At 36.9% G+C, this 16,455-nt stretch overlaps 1 protein-coding gene across 2 annotated transcripts in view; it reads left to right on the top strand.

Annotated features, from left to right (window-relative positions):
* Positions 1-14,976, top strand: part of BRINP3 (BMP/retinoic acid inducible neural specific 3) — a 404,576-nt gene extending 389,600 nt beyond the window's left edge. Inside the window, exon 8 of one of the 2 annotated variants that reach the window (XM_010366528.2) lies at positions 13,501-14,976. In XM_010366528.2, coding sequence (XP_010364830.1) covers positions 13,501-14,617 — 1,117 coding nt within the window. In that variant the 3' untranslated portion in view covers positions 14,618-14,976. The remainder of the gene's footprint in view (positions 1-13,500) is intronic. The other variant, XM_010366529.2, reaches the window with a different exon arrangement.
* Positions 14,977-16,455: the final 1,479 nt, after the last annotated feature.

Here is a 16,455-nt window from a genome sequence, read left to right as displayed (position 1 = left end):
CTGCAGCCTGACCAGCGAGAGCTGAAGCAGGGCGAGGCATCGCCTCACCTGGAAGCGCAAGGGGGAAGGGGATCCGTTTTCCTAGCCAGGGGAACTGAGACACACAACACCTGGAAAATCGGGTAACTCCCACCCCAATACTGCGCTGTAAGCATACAGGCATTCCAGGAGAATATATCCCACACCTGGCCGGGAGGGTCCCACGCCCACGAAGCCTCCCTCACTGCTAACACAGCAGTCTGCCGCGATCTATCCGCAAGGCAGCAGCGAGGCTGGGGGAGGGGCGCCCGCCATTGCTGAGGCTTAAGTAGGTAAACAAAGCCGCTGGGAAGCTCGAACTGGGTGGAGCTCACAGCAGCTCAAGGAAGCCTGCCTGTCTCTGTAGTCTCCACCTCTGGGGACAGCGCACAGCTGAAGACCAACAGGGGAAGTAGCGGGAGCCGGTGCAGACGCGAACGACTCTGTCTGACAGCTTTGGGGAGAGCCGCGGATCTCCCAACGCGGAGGTTGAGATCTGAGAACGGACAGACTGCCTGCTCAGGTGTGTCCCTGACCCCTGAGTAGCCTAGCTGGGAGAAATCCCCCACTAGGGGCAGTCTGACACCCCACACCTCACAGGGTGGAGTACACCCCTGAGAGGACACTTCCAAAGGAAGAATCAGACAGGTACACTCGCTGTTCAGCAATATTCTATCTTCGGCAACCTCTGCTGCTGATACCCAGGCAAACAGGGTCTGGAGTGGACCTCAAGCAATCTCCAACAGACCAACAGAGAGTCCTTCTGACTGTCAGAAGGAAAACTATCAAACAGGAAGGACACCTATACCAAAACCCCATCAGTTCGTCACCACCATCAAAGACCAGAGACAGATAAAACCACAAAGATGGGGAAGAAGCAGGGCAGAAAAGCTGGAAATTCAAAAAATAAGAGCGCATCTCCCCCTGCAAAGGAGCGCAGCCCATCACCAGCAACGGATCAAAGCTGGTCAGAGAATGACTTGGACGAGAGGAGAGAAGAAGGCTTCAGTCCATCAAACTTATCAGAGCTAAAGGAGGAATTACGTACCCAGCGCAAAGAAACTAAAAATCTTGAAAAAGAGTGGAAGAATTGACAGCTAGACTCATTAATGCAGAGAAGATCATAAACGAAATGACAGAGATGAAAACCATGACACGAGAAATACGTGACAAATGCACAAGCTTCAGTAACCGACTCGATCAACTGGAAGAAAGAGTATCAGCGATTGAAGATCAAATGAATGAAATGAAGCGAGAAGAGAAACCAAAAGAAAAAAGAAGAAAAAGAAATGAGCAAAGCCTGCAAGAAGTATGGGATTACGTAAAAAGACCAAATCTACGTCTGATTGGGGTGCCTGAAAGTGAGGGGGAAAATGGAACCAAGTTGGAAAACACTCTTCAGGATATCATCCAGGAGAACTTCCCCAACCTAGTAGGGCAGGCCAACATTCAAATTCAGGAAATACAGAGAACGCCACAAAGATACTCCTCCAGAAGAGCAACTCCAAGACACATAATTGCCAGATTCACCAAAGTTGAAATGAAGGAAAAAATCTTAAGGGCAGCCAGAGAGAAAGGTCGGGTCACCCACAAAGGGAAGCCCATCAGACTAACAGCAGATCTCTCGGCAGAAACTCTACAAGCCAGAAGAGAGTGGGGGCCAATATTCAACGTTCTTAAAGAAAAGAATTTTAAACCCAGAATTTCATATCCAGCCAAACTAAGTTTCATAAGTGAAGGAGAAATAAAATCCTTTACAGATAAGCAAATGCTTAGAGATTTTGTCACCACCAGGCCTGCCTTACAAGAGACCCTGAAGGAAGCCCTAAACATGGAAAGGAACAACCGGTACCAGCCATCGCAAAAACTTGGCAAAATGTAAAGACCATCGAGGCTAGGAAGAAACTGCATCAACTAACGAGCAAAATAACCAGTTAATATCATAATGGCAGGATCAAGTTCACACATAACAATATTAACCTTAAATGTTAATGGACTAAATGCTCCAATTAAAAGACACAGACTGGCAAACTGGATAAAGAGTCAAGACCCATCAGTCTGCTGTATTCAGGAGACCCATCTCACATGCAGAGACACACATAGGCTCAAAATAAAGGGATGGAGGAAGATCTACCAAGCAAATGGAGAACAAAAAAAAGCAGGGGTTGCAATCCTAGTCTCTGATAAAACAGACTTTAAACCATCAAAGATCAAAAGAGACAAAGAAGGCCATTACATAATGGTAAAGGGATCAATTCAACAGGAAGAGCTAACTCTCCTAAATATATATGCACCCAATACAGGAGCACCCAGATTCATAAAGCAAGTCCTTAGAGACTTACAAAGAGACTTAGACTCCCATACAATAATAATGGGAGACTTCAACACTCCGCTGTCAACATTAGACAGATCAACGAGACAGAAAGTTAACAAGGATATCCAGGAATTGAACTCATCTCTGCACCAAGCGGACCTAATAGACATCTATAGAACTCTCCACCCCAAATCAACAGAATATACATTCTTCTCAGCACCACATCGCACTTATTCCAAAATTGACCACATAATTGGAAGTAAAGTACTCCTCAGCAAATGTAAAAGAACAGAAATTATAACAAACTGTCTCTCAGACCACAGTGCAATCAAACTAGAACTCAGGACTAAGAAACTCAATCAAAACCGCTCAACTACATGGAAACTGAACAACCTGCTCCTGAATGACTACTGGGTACATAACGAAATGAAAGCGGAAATAAAGATGTTCTTTGAAACCAATGAGAACAAAGATACAACATACCAGAATCTCTGGGACACATTTAAAGCAGTGTGTAGAGGGAAATTTATAGCACTAAATGCCCACAAGAGAAAGCAGGAAAGATCTAAAATTGACACTCTAACATCACAATTAAAAGAACTAGAGAGGCAAGAGCAATCACATTCAAAAGCTAGCAGAAGGCAAGAAATAACTAAGATCAGAGCAGAACTGAAGGAGATAGAGACACAAAAAACCCTCCAAAAAATCAATGAATCCAGGAGTTGGTTTTTTGAAAAGATCAACAAAATTGACAGACCGCTAGCAAGGCTAATAAAGAAAAAAAGAGAGAGGAATCAAATAGATGCAATAAAAAATGATAAAGGGGATATCACCACTGACCCCACAGAAATACAAACTACCATCAGAGAATACTATAAACGCCTCTACGCAAATCAACTAGAAAATCTAGAAGAAATGGATAATTTCCTGGACACTTACACTCTCCCAAGGCTAAACCAGGAAGAAGTTGAATCCCTGAATAGACCAATAGCAGGCTCTGAAATTGAGGCAACAATTAATAGCCTACCCACCAAAAAAAGTCCAGGACCAGATGGATTCACAGCTGAATTCTACCAGAGGTACAAGGAGGAGCTGGTACCATTCCTTCTGAAACTATTCCAATCAATAGAAAAAGAGGGAATCCTCCCTAACTCATTTTATGAGGCCAACATCATCCTGATACCAAAGCCTGGCAGAGACACAACAAAAAAAGAGAATTTTAGACCAATATCCCTGATGAACATTGATGCAAAAATCCTCAATAAAATACTGGCAAACCGGATTCAGCAGCACATCAAAAAGCTTATCCACCATGATCAAGTGGGCTTCATCCCTGGGATGCAAGGCTGGTTCAACATTCGCAAATCAATAAACGTAATCCAGCATATAAACAGAACCAAAGACAAGAACCACATGATTGTCTCAATAGATGCAGAAAAGGCTTTTGACAAAATTCAACAGCCCTTCATGCTAAAAACGCTCAATAAATTCGGTATTGATGGAACGTACCTCAAAATAATAAGAGCTATTTATGACAAACCCACAGCTAATATCATACTGAATGGGCAAAAACTGGAAAAATTCCCTTTGAAAACTGGCACAAGACAGGGATGCCCTCTCTCACCACTCCTATTCAACATAGTGTTGGAAGTTCTGGCTAGAGCAGTCAGGCAAGAGAAAGAAATCAAGGGTATCCAGTTAGGAAAAGAAGAAGTCAAATTGTCCCTGTTTGCAGATGACATGATTGTATATTTAGAAAACCCCATCGTCTCAGCCCAAAATCTCCTTAAGCTGATAAGCAACTTCAGCAAAGTCTCAGGATACAAAATCAATGTGCAAAAATCACAAGCATTCTTATACACCAGTAACAGACAAGCAGAGAGCCAAATCAGGAATGAACTTCCATTCACAATTGCTTCAAAGAGAATAAAATACCTAGGAATCCAGCTTACAAGGGATGTAAAGGACCTCTTCAAGGAGAACTACAAACCACTGCTCAGTGAAATCAAAGAGGACACAAACAAATGGAAGAACATACCATGCTCATGGATAGGAAGAATCAATATCGTGAAAATGGCCATACTCCCCAAGGTTATTTATAGATTCAATGCCATCCCCATCAAGCTACCAATGACTTTCTTCACAGAATTGGAAAAAACTGCTTTAAAGTTCATATGGAACCAAAAAAGAGCCCGCATTGCCAAGACAATCCTAAGTCAAAAGGACAAAGCTGGAGGCGTCACGCTACCTGACTTCAAACTATACTACAAGGCTACAGTAACCAAAACAGCATGGTACTGGTACCAAAACAGAGATATAGACCAATGGAACAGAACAGAGTCCTCAGAAATAATACCGCACATCTACAGCCATCTGATCTTTGACAAACCTGAGAGAAACAAGAAATGGGGAAAGGATTCCCTATTTAATAAATGGTGCTGGGAAAATTGGCTAGCCATAAGTAGAAAGCTGAAACTGGATCCTTTCCTTACCCCTTATACGAAGATTAATTCAAGATGGATTAGAGACTTAAATGTTAGACCTAATACCATAAAAACCCTAGAAGAAAATCTAGGTAGTACCATTCAGGACATAGGCATGGGCAAGGACTTCATGTCTAAAACACCAAAAGCAACGTCAGCAAAAGCCAAAATTGACAAATGGGATCTAATTAAACTAAAGAGCTTTTGCACAGCAAAAGAAACTACCATCAGAGTGAACAGGCAACCTACAGAATGGGAGAAAATTTTTGCAACCTACTCATCTGACAAAGGGCTAATATCCAGAATCTACAAAGAACTCAAACAAATATACGAGAAAAAAACAAACAACCCCATCAAAAAGTGGGGAAAGGATATGAACAGACATTTCTCAAAAGAAGATATTCATACAGCCAACAGACACATGAAAAAGTGCTCATCATCACTCGCCATCAGAGAAATGCAAATCAAAACCACAATGAGATACCATCTCACACCAGTTAGAATGGCAATCATTAAGAAGTCAGGAAACAACAGGTGTTGGAGAGGATGTGGAGAAATAGGAACACTTTTACACTGTTGGTGGGATTGTAAACTAGTTCAACCATTATGGAAAACAGTATGGCAATTCCTCAAGGATCTAGAACTAGATGTACCATATGACCCAGCCATCCCACTACTGGGTATATACCCAAAGGATTATAAATTAGTCTACTACAAAGACACATGTACACGTATGTTTATTGCGGCACTATTCACAATAGCAAAGACTTGGAATCAACCCAAATGTCCATCTGTGACAGACTGGATTAAGAAAATGTGGCACATATACACCATGGAATACTATGCAGCCATAAAAAAGGATGAGTTTGCGTCCTTTGTAGGGACATGGATGCAGCTGGAAACCATCATTCTTAGCAAACTATCACAAGAAGAGAAAACCAAACACCGCATGTTCTCACTCATAGGTGGGAACTGAACAATGAGATCACTTGGACTCGGGAAGGGGAACATCACACACTGGGGTCTATCATGGGGAGGGGGGAGGGGGGAGGAGGGAGGGATTGCATTGGGGAGTTATACATGATATAAATGATGAATTGATGGGTGCTGACGAGTTGATGGGTGCAGCACACCAACATGGCATAAGTATACATATGTAACAAACCTGCACGTTATGCACATGTACCCTAGAACTTAAAGTATAATAAAAAAAAAAAAAAAAAAAAAAAAAAAAAAAAGAAACTTCAAAGCAAAAAAAAAAAAAAAAAAAAAAAAAAAAAAAAAAAAAAAAAAAAAATAATATTATACTTTTAAATTCCTTAAAATTTATTGTTTAGATTTTCAAATTTGAACTCATAATGCAGAGATTTTAAGAACGATAAAGGTTTTGAAGGTTGTAATACAAAGATTTAAGCATAAACACTGTAAACTGATTTAGGCACTTTATGATAATAAAATTGTGAAATAAACATATGGTATATATATACATATATATAATTATTTTCATTGTATATGTGCGTGTGTGTATATAATTGTTTTCGCTCACAGGATACAAATGATGTAGCTGGTTTGATAATAGTGACTTGGTGTAATGAATATTATGGGGGGGTAAATACCAGGATGTTATAAAAGAACATAGGAGAGGCCTTATTGCTCTTATTTGCAAAATAATTGCATGTATCAATATTCCTCAATCACACTAACCACTTAACAGCCTGAACTTGCCTAAAATAATACTTTTTAAACCTTTTTATCTTAATATATGATTTAGTGAAAAATATATTTCAATTGACAGTAATCTTTGATAGAAAATTGCATATGTATGCTAATTTTTAAAATATATGTATTTCTGGTAATTTTTTACTTCCAGAAAAGTAATTGTGTTTATCTTTGTGTGCCTCATGTTTCTTACTTTGAATGTTGATCTGTTTCTTTTTGTATTTTATGTTTTAAGTGGAAGAGATATTTATCTATTGATTTTTTTAATTATATAATCAAATGCAGCATAGATGTGGGCAGAAAATTTCTATAGCTCTCTGAGAAGTAAGCAGAATTTTCTGTGCACACCACTTAACCAGATGAAGTAATAAATTATTTGAATTATATCTGTTCAGGATGATAAGCTGTGATTCTGGAGAAATGGAGACCAGGGGATATATCTTTAGATCTGGCACTTACTAGCTGTTTGACGTTGGACACGTTCTGGTTATTTAAATTTTTTACAACTCGTGTGCTTATCTGTAAGTTAGGATAACAGACATACTTATACCAGGGAGTAGTGAGAGTTGGGACAATAAAATAATCCTTGTAATACTACTGTTCACATGAGAAAAGCTCAATGAATGTTAACATCAGCTAATATTATCTTTAAAATATAACCTACATCTTCAACTGCTTCACGCACTTATTCATTGCCTTCTTGCAAGCCAAAATTATTAGTAGATAATTGAATTCAGGTTAATAAATTAAAGTGCGTGCGTGTGTGTGTGTGTGTGTGTGTGCACTTTCTTGAGAGACTCAAAGTTGAGGGATCTTTGAAAGCGACGTTTCCTTTTCTCAGAGTGTAAAATTATTTCCAAGAGTGAAACTGTTGTGTGTCAGGAGTGTCAGCATGAGCCCTAGGCAGCACTACCAAACCTGAGATGGCCAGAGCAGCAGTCAAGAGAGAGAAAGTGACAGAATTTTATTTGGCTTTATCTGTCTGTGACTGAGCTAATAATCAGCTTATGCTTGCTTAAATGGCTGTGGATGCCTAATTCCAAATTTATATTTAAAGTATTCATGTCTGAGAATAACAAATCTATGAAGGCAGAAGTAAAATAGCCTAACCAAAAAAAAAAGTGCTAATCTTTAACTTCAAAAAGATTCTGAAATTATATTGTTTAGGTTTTAAAGTTTGGATCCACATTGCACAGATTTGGAGAGCAATAAAGGATTAGAAGGTTGGAATAAGGGACCTTTGAAATAAGATTATTACTGCTCAGAGCAGATTTAACCATGAGACGAGGTAATTGTTTTTCTACCAACATATGTTCTAATACTTCAGTGCAAAGCGCTACACATCTAGAATGTTTGTCCTGAATTTGAGCAATATTGTTTTGCATATTTTTGAGGGTTTCAAAAGGATCACAAAGAGGGCATACACAAGTATATTTAAATACAGTCTTGGTCATGTTATTAAAATGGTATATATTTTTTAAAAGGTGAAACACAGGGATATAGTGTAATATTATGCATGAGTGCATGAATTGTTGAAGAGAAAATGAAATGTTCCATCTTCTGAGAAAAAAAAGTGGCTATAATAAAGAAAATGCCTACAATATTTCTTTAAAAGATGATAGTGGGAATAACATTCATAATAATAGCAATAAGAGTTAACATGTATTTCCTGTTTATTCTGTGCACAGGCATTCTTTTAAATGCTTTACCTGCAATTGTGCTTTAATTGTTAGCACAACCCTATATTTAATTCCTGTTTTCCAGGTGAAGTAAATGAATAGGATTCAAAGTAGACAGTCTGGCTCCTAAGAAAATGGTCTTAAGCCAGTATAGTGTATTGTCACTCAAGAACCTAAATGTGATATCACAATTAAAAGTTATTGTATCTTTGATGTTGTCCTGCTATGGCAATAAATGACTGTTTTCTCTGAGGTTGTTAAGTTCTTCCATCTGCCCCCTCCCTCACTCCGTTATCCTGTGAAACAAAATTTTCAACACATATTTAAAAAATAATACTTAGATATTTTCCTCTGAGTTTGTCTTCATTCTAATGCTTAATAGATATGTAACCACGTCATTAAAATTGATAAGGTTCAATCATATTCAAATTTTAAAATGGGGTTAGCATTTACAAATTACTGAAAGGAGATGAAAAAAAAAGTGACTGGCCCCAGACATGAGAGATGTTCACCAAACAGTTAGTTAATATTACTGGACCAGAACAGAAGTGATGTATTATGACAGGCTTTAGTGTATGGCTTATTCTTCTTATGTGTAAAATTTCTACTACAGTTTACAAATTTTATTGTACATAGTTGCCAGAGAACCCCAGAATGCATGTAAATTAAAAGCCATCTGCTGTTGTCCTCTTCTCTACAGAAGTTTCAACTTTTCCTTACCTTCTTGTAGACATATTCCTCCATATTGATGGTTAGCTGGTATTTAAGGAATCCCTAATAACAATTTTGGGTTGTTGATTTACATACACAATGGACCTTGCAACCTCTTTGTATACATAATAGTTCTCTGGGACTGCATATTTTAACTGAGATTCCTGAATCCTACTCCTAGAAATTATTATGTCTGGGGTGGGGCCCAGGAACTTGGTTCACCACTCATACCTAACATATTTTATGAAAGAAATGATCAAATCTTAAGTCGATTTTGTTTAAAACAAAAAAAATTTAGAGTCAAACACTTTATTCATGTTGTTTCATTATGAGCATTTACCAAGTGTAAGACTCTGTCGTAGGTGGGTTTTACATGTTACATCCTTTCATCCTGGCAATAGATCAGCAAGTGAAATCAGTTTAACACATTGGGACTCAGAAAGCTAATAACAGTCCACAGTCATGCAGAATCCTAATTTGAACAAATGTTTGCTTGAATTCCAAAGCCTCTGCTGAAGGTTAAAGAGACTAAGTAACTTGTCACAGGTCACAGGGTAAAGTATGGCTGTAAAGTCAGATATTCACACTCCTACTCTAGCCCTCTTTTGGAACATGTATAATGTGTATCCTGTGGAGAAGAGCAAATCTTAAATAAATGGAAATTATTATAATTTGAATAAAGATGACTAGAATAAACAGCTGTCTGAACATTTCAAACTAGTATGATTTCTCCATGATATAAACATTAATGGCCTTTTAGCTAATGATTGATTTTTCCAATTACATTTTAAGTGAACTCTGGAAGGTATTTTTCTGCTCATAATTGTTTCACCTAAAATATTTTTGAGGAATTATTTTCAAAATGTAAATTCTTCCGGATAGATTAAGATTTCCTATATCCTTGAACTGCTCCAAATCATGATATTTATCATGTCAATTGCTTTTTTAAAGTTTGCATTCTAGTTTCCTTCTTCTGTTCCTTAATAATCTATAGTTCCGTCACCATAATATATCTATCCTTCTCCTTTCCTTAGTTTCTCTCTGTCTTTTTTCTCCCTTCCTTTTTTCCTTGTTTTATTTAGAATGCTTACTGAAGTATTATAAAGCAGATGTCAGGAACATTGCCACATGTTTGATAAAAAACAGTAGAAGACCTACCTGCCACCCATGCAGTCACAATCCTTAGCCCAAGTAGACCGTAAATAGTGTGTCTAACTAATATGTATACATGAACAAAATGTGGCTTCTTTTATTTGTGTTAATCCTTAAGCATAAAAAGAAACAAAGTGGAAACACACTTGATACGGACTAATTTTGAATTGTCAGGACATTTGTCTCCAAAAGTCTTCTGAAGTTTTAAGATAAAGTAAGGGGAGCTAAATTTTACCTTGTTGGGTGGGGGAACCAACTATGTGAAAAATCCATTATACAATTCTGAAATGTGCTTAGTCTTTATTTTTGACTGCTGCTTTCACTAAGATGACACAAGGATTAAAGAAAAGACAAGTGACTACATGTCTTCTTTCTTGAAAAATCTATTTCGTCTTTGTGGAATGTAGTAAAATAGTAAAAGGTAGGTGCTAGAGGAAAAAGGACACAAAGGAGCGAGGAAGAAAGTCTACGTGCTATCTCTTTAGTCTCAGGGTACCAGAGCTTTGGCAGTATGCTGAAGTATCAATATTCATACATTCGAGCTGAAACCCAAGAAGCTGAAATCCAACAGCTGAAACGCTTTCCTTCCATAATGTATTTGCCAGACGTGCAAAGGATTGGAAAAGATGGAAAGCTGGAGAAAGTTCTTGCTTTTCTAAAGTGTCCAAATGATTCTTTCTACAGTGCCCTACTTTTGTGAGCTCTGTTTTTGCCTTAGGTCTATTCATTTCATTTTTTGTTTTCTTCTTATGATTTGGAAATGTGATTAGAGCTTACAGTGGGAAATGAGTTGGCTCAAGGAATTAATTCTTTGGTTTCAGGGAAGAAAATATAATTTTCATCTGAATAGGATGTATATTTTATGTAGTTTCTATTAGATATTAGATATACATATACATAAATAAGATATACATAGATATACATAAATAAGAACTGAATAAAGAAGCAAAAATGGGGAGGACAGCACAAGAGAGTGATAGCAATGAAAAAAGGAAGAAAGAAAAAGCAAGGAAGGAATAAATGAGGAAAAATGTGATTGAGAAAAAGAATGAAATGGTATAAACATGTAAGTAACTGTAAATGATGAATTTGTAGTATTAACATCTGCATTCTAACACTAAATACAGAAATGATTAATCAACCTATTTTATACACCAGCAAAATAAAGCTTTTTGCACATATATTCTGTGGTGAGAAAACAAGGAACCATAGCAAGCATAACAGAGACACCTATATATTGACGTAATGTTTATGAAGTGCCAAACAGCCTCACATTTTTGTTCTTTCGCAATACCCTGGGCATGCTTTTGGGATATTTTTTGAGATAATTTATCTTAAAAGTATCTGGAGGAATTCAAAAATGAATTATCTTGGTTCACATTATGCTGCTTTAAGAGAATGTCACAGAATTGGTCATTATAATGAACAAAAATATATTGGCTCAGGTTTCTGGAGTCTGGAAAGTCAAGATCAAAAGAATAGCATCTGGGGAGGGCCTTTTTGCTGCATCATCTGATGGCAGAAGGGCAAAGAGAGGGCAAGACAGGGAGCAAAAAGGAGCCAAACTTGCCCAATTATAAGAAACTAACTCCCAAGATAAGGGCATTAATCTGTTCATGAGGGCATTTCTCCAAGGACACATATTCCATTAGTTACTACCTCACAATATCACTGCATTAGCAACCAAGTTCCCAGCACATGAACTTTGGGAGACATGTTCAAGCCATGAATCTAACAGGTTTAAGATTTCAATCAGTGATTTTCAGTATAAGAAAGAATTAAGAGGAAAATGTTTTATGGTTGGCTTAGATTTGATTTACTTTTTTATTTTCTTCTGAGTATATATAATGCAGTTGCATTTAGAGAAGCTGGATAAGAAAGGTTTTTGCATGTTTTTAATTGTGCAAATGTCAAATAAAGTATTGTATTACTTTACTACGTGCTACTTCAGAGCTAGGATTTCCCAAGTGTATTAAATGTTCAGTTTAGGGTTTAAATTTCACTTAAAAATACACTTCTTAAGAAAATATTCCTTTGGCTAATCCATGCATTTTATTCAATATTCAATAAATATTAAAGCCTTGTTATCTCCTGGAATTCTACTGGGTACAGGTTATATAGCTATTAAAGAAAACATACAAGAGTTTGGCAAAAGGGTATTATATGTAATGAGAGAAACAATATAAATAAGTAAATACACAGTAATACAAAATCTTAAGCAGAAAAAGGCACTACGAAAAACAGTAAGCAGATATTTAAAGGACTGAGTGCAGCATATATATTTTGCAGGAAATCCCAAATGTATTAAATGTGAACACCAAAAAATCATAAGAATACCAAAAATAGAATTGTTGTGTATCTACTGTGAAACAGACACTTTGAAATATTCTAAGTACATGCATAGAGTTTGAACCTAACTTATTTCTCACAAAATCTCAACCTGGAAGATATTACTATTCCCATTTTTCACATGAGAGAACTGTGTGTTATAGATGCTGTGCAACTTTTCCCATAATCATACATCCAGTATGAGAAAGCAACAAACTAAAAACAAGGAATTGTGTTATTACAAGGCCATTGCTCTTCCTTCACTATTTTACTGGTTTTAAAACACCAAAATGGTTTAAATAACATGAGAAAATCAGAAAAGTGAGATTTGAAATTGGAATCATGATTAACCTGATGAGAAAAGAAAAAATGTTAATGACTCAAATCAAACACATTAAACTAACACACTTACCCCTTATTGAAGGAGCTTGTTGATTTTAATGAGATATTTTCAACTATTTTCTTGAACAGCCTGTAAGAATAAACTCAAGCATGTTTTAATAATATGATCTTTTTGAGTGGGTACTTGTTCTTTCAATGTTGATGACAACCCTAGCATCTAAATACACTGATTGACAATTTAGAGCTGTTTGTTTTTCTTTCATTTTTCTTTTACTTTCTATTCATGCTTCCTGCAACACTAGTGGTCTATGAAGCTAAGAGTAAATGAATGAACAATCACCATTTATATGCTCTAATTTTCCTACAGATATTTTATGATAAAATCACTTACCTTTCTTCTTCTTGATATTTCAAAACAATGATGACCTATTTTTATCTACAATCATCTTCCATGTGCACTAATGAGATAGCATGAAATCTCTTTAGAAGATATCACATATTTAGAAACGCATTGCAGTTCAGATCAAGTATAGCTCTAATCTTGTTTTGCACAGTGATAAATGGAATATACACACACGTGTGTGTGTTTGTATTATATAGTCTAATTATAAGTTCTATGAATATTTTATTTCATTTAAATTACTGGCTGGAGATAACCTGAAGAAATAATAGTGAAGATTTCTGAGCTAAGGTTTACTGCAGTACACAAAATATCTTTGTATTTATGTAGATTCGTTTTGTTTTGTATTTCTAGAACCTCAACCTACTGGCTTACTCGCATCCAATCTTTTCTCTACTGCAATGAGAACGGCCTCCTAGGCAGCTTTTCAGAAGAGACACACTCGTGCACGTGTCCGAACGACCAGGTGGTCTGCACCGCGTTCCTGCCCTGCACAGTAGGAGACGCCTCCGCTTGCCTGACATGCGCACCAGACAACCGCACCCGATGTGGCACCTGCAACACCGGCTACATGCTCAGCCAGGGGCTCTGCAAGCCTGAAGTCGCCGAGTCCACCGATCACTATATTGGCTTTGAAACTGACCTGCAAGATCTCGAAATGAAATATCTGCTGCAGAAAACGGACAGACGAATAGAAGTCCATGCCATTTTTATCAGCAATGACATGCGCCTCAATAGCTGGTTTGATCCCTCCTGGCGTAAGCGGATGCTCCTCACCTTGAAGAGTAATAAGTACAAGTCAAGTCTAGTCCATATGATTTTGGGTCTCTCTTTACAGATTTGCTTAACTAAAAACAGCACCTTGGAGCCAGTGTTGGCTGTTTACGTCAATCCCTTCGGAGGCAGCCACTCTGAGAGCTGGTTTATGCCTGTGAATGAAAACAGCTTTCCAGACTGGGAGCGGACTAAGTTGGACCTCCCCCTGCAGTGTTATAACTGGACATTAACTCTGGGGAACAAATGGAAGACATTTTTTGAGACAGTACACATCTACCTGAGGAGCCGAATCAAGTCCAACGGCCCCAATGGTAATGAGAGCATTTACTACGAACCTCTGGAGTTTATTGACCCTTCCCGGAACCTGGGCTATATGAAAATCAATAACATTCAAGTGTTTGGCTACAGCATGCACTTTGACCCTGAAGCAATTCGGGACCTGATTTTGCAGCTGGACTACCCCTATACTCAGGGATCCCAGGACTCAGCACTTTTGCAACTACTAGAGATCAGAGACCGTGTAAATAAACTCTCCCCACCTGGTCAGCGTCGTCTAGATCTTTTCTCCTGCTTGCTTCGTCATAGACTCAAGCTGTCTACTAGTGAGGTGGTGAGGATCCAATCTGCTCTTCAGGCGTTTAATGCCAAATTGCCAAACACAATGGATTATGACACGACCAAATTATGTAGTTAACCATAAATGTCAAGCACAACCCAAAATCTTGAAGGAGTTTTTACAGTGCTTTTGTGGAACAGTTTATGTTTGGAAGAGTAAATTTAAATTGTCTTTTCAATATCTGTCTTATATCAGTCAATAACATTGGATGGAAATTTACACACATGAACTTGCTGACAATGAATATATTATACTGCAGTTTTGGTTTATGAATGAAATAAATACTGACACCAGTCTAGAAGACATTCTACTTTTTACAATAAATTTCATTTGTAATTTTATATGTTCCGTGGCAATGCTTTTGTGCATTACATCCTCTAGCGGGAACATAAAAAGATACCAATAAAATTTTGTAGCTGAACAGTTATTAAAAAGAAGTGCTGTGGGATTCTTTTTTTCCATGAAATGAGTTCTATTTTGGTATAGTTTGTTAGAACCTGGGGAAAAATTCACCAAGACTTTTTAATGGAAACATTTGAAGGTCTCTTTCAATTATCTTTATGGAAAACCCAACTAGATAGGATACTTACTATTGTTTTCTGTTTGTTTGGTTTTTGTTTTTTTTTTATGGTTAACAGAACAGCGACAGTAGTATGTTTATTACCTGTATTTAGGAAACCGATACTAGAGACATAATTATAATTAAAGTATTCAGATAAACTAATTCTTAAATATCAGAACATTTTGGCAAACATACAAAAAAATCAGTGTGATAATAAGGTATATCATGGAGAAAGCAAACCCTTAATTTCCTTAGCAACTTGCTTGCTTTCTCCTTCCCTTTCTACATTCTAGGAACCAGTAATCAGCGCACTCGGCACAATTATTTTAATTTCAAGTCCTGAAAACCTAGTTATTCCAGCACTTTATCCGTGTCAATAAAACATTCTAGAGTTCACAGATTGTAAATTAATAGTATAAAATACATGTTCAAATAACTAGTTCAAGTGTAAATAGATTTGTTTCCCTCTCCCAGAGAAGCTCATATTACTAAAAATATTTTGAGGAGAAAATGAGTTCAATATGAAACCAATTTTAGTTCAAAATGTTGATCTGAAAATTAAGTTCCCATTTACTCGTGAAATAATATTAGATATATTATTAATTTTTTTCTGTAAACTTGAATTTCATTTGTGTTTAACTATGTGACCATATCTATAAAATGTGTATTTTTGCTATTTATCACTCAGCTCTATTCTAGATAACTTATAAATATTTTCTTATTACTTAACCAAATCCATTGTCCAGGCCACGCCAGCTTTCCTGTTCATCATGAAGGCATTTCTCAGGGCACAGAGAAAAAACCCCATGGCATGGATGAAAAAAAGAACCGATAGAACAAACGTTAGAATACAGCCATTCTTGATTCTTGGGTTATTTTTAATTCCTAAGCATTTAAGAGCAAAAGACAGTTCAGACAGAAAATAACCAATACACCATAAGCAAAGAATTGTTCTTCCACCTAATATATATGTAGCTGAATGTCTTACTTCAGTTAGCTGATTTTTTAAAAAATATTAATTTCTGTCATAGTAGGTCATTCAACATAAAATTTATATTAGTATTAAACACCATCTTTCTGGTATCATAGAAATCATTATTTTTGTTTAATTCTGACAATAGCACTAAGTTATAAATTATCATTCTCATTTTCTTGGTGAAAATAACAAAGGTTCATGGTGGCTTGTCAAGCTCCCCAAGATCACAAACTAAGTTGAAAGATCAAGATTCCAATATAGACTTCTCTGGAACAAATTTGTGCTCTTTTTATTGCACCACTGAGCATTAACTGAACCATCATATTTCTGTATTTAATTTAATTTCATGCAATGGCTTATGGTGAAACAGCAGTAACC

Source organism: Rhinopithecus roxellana, chromosome 8 (assembly GCF_007565055.1).
Source record: "Rhinopithecus roxellana isolate Shanxi Qingling chromosome 8, ASM756505v1, whole genome shotgun sequence".
Lineage (NCBI taxonomy): Eukaryota > Metazoa > Chordata > Mammalia > Primates > Cercopithecidae > Rhinopithecus > Rhinopithecus roxellana.
The sequence above is the reverse complement of the archived record's forward strand: the minus strand, read 5'-3'. Positions and strand labels throughout refer to the sequence as shown.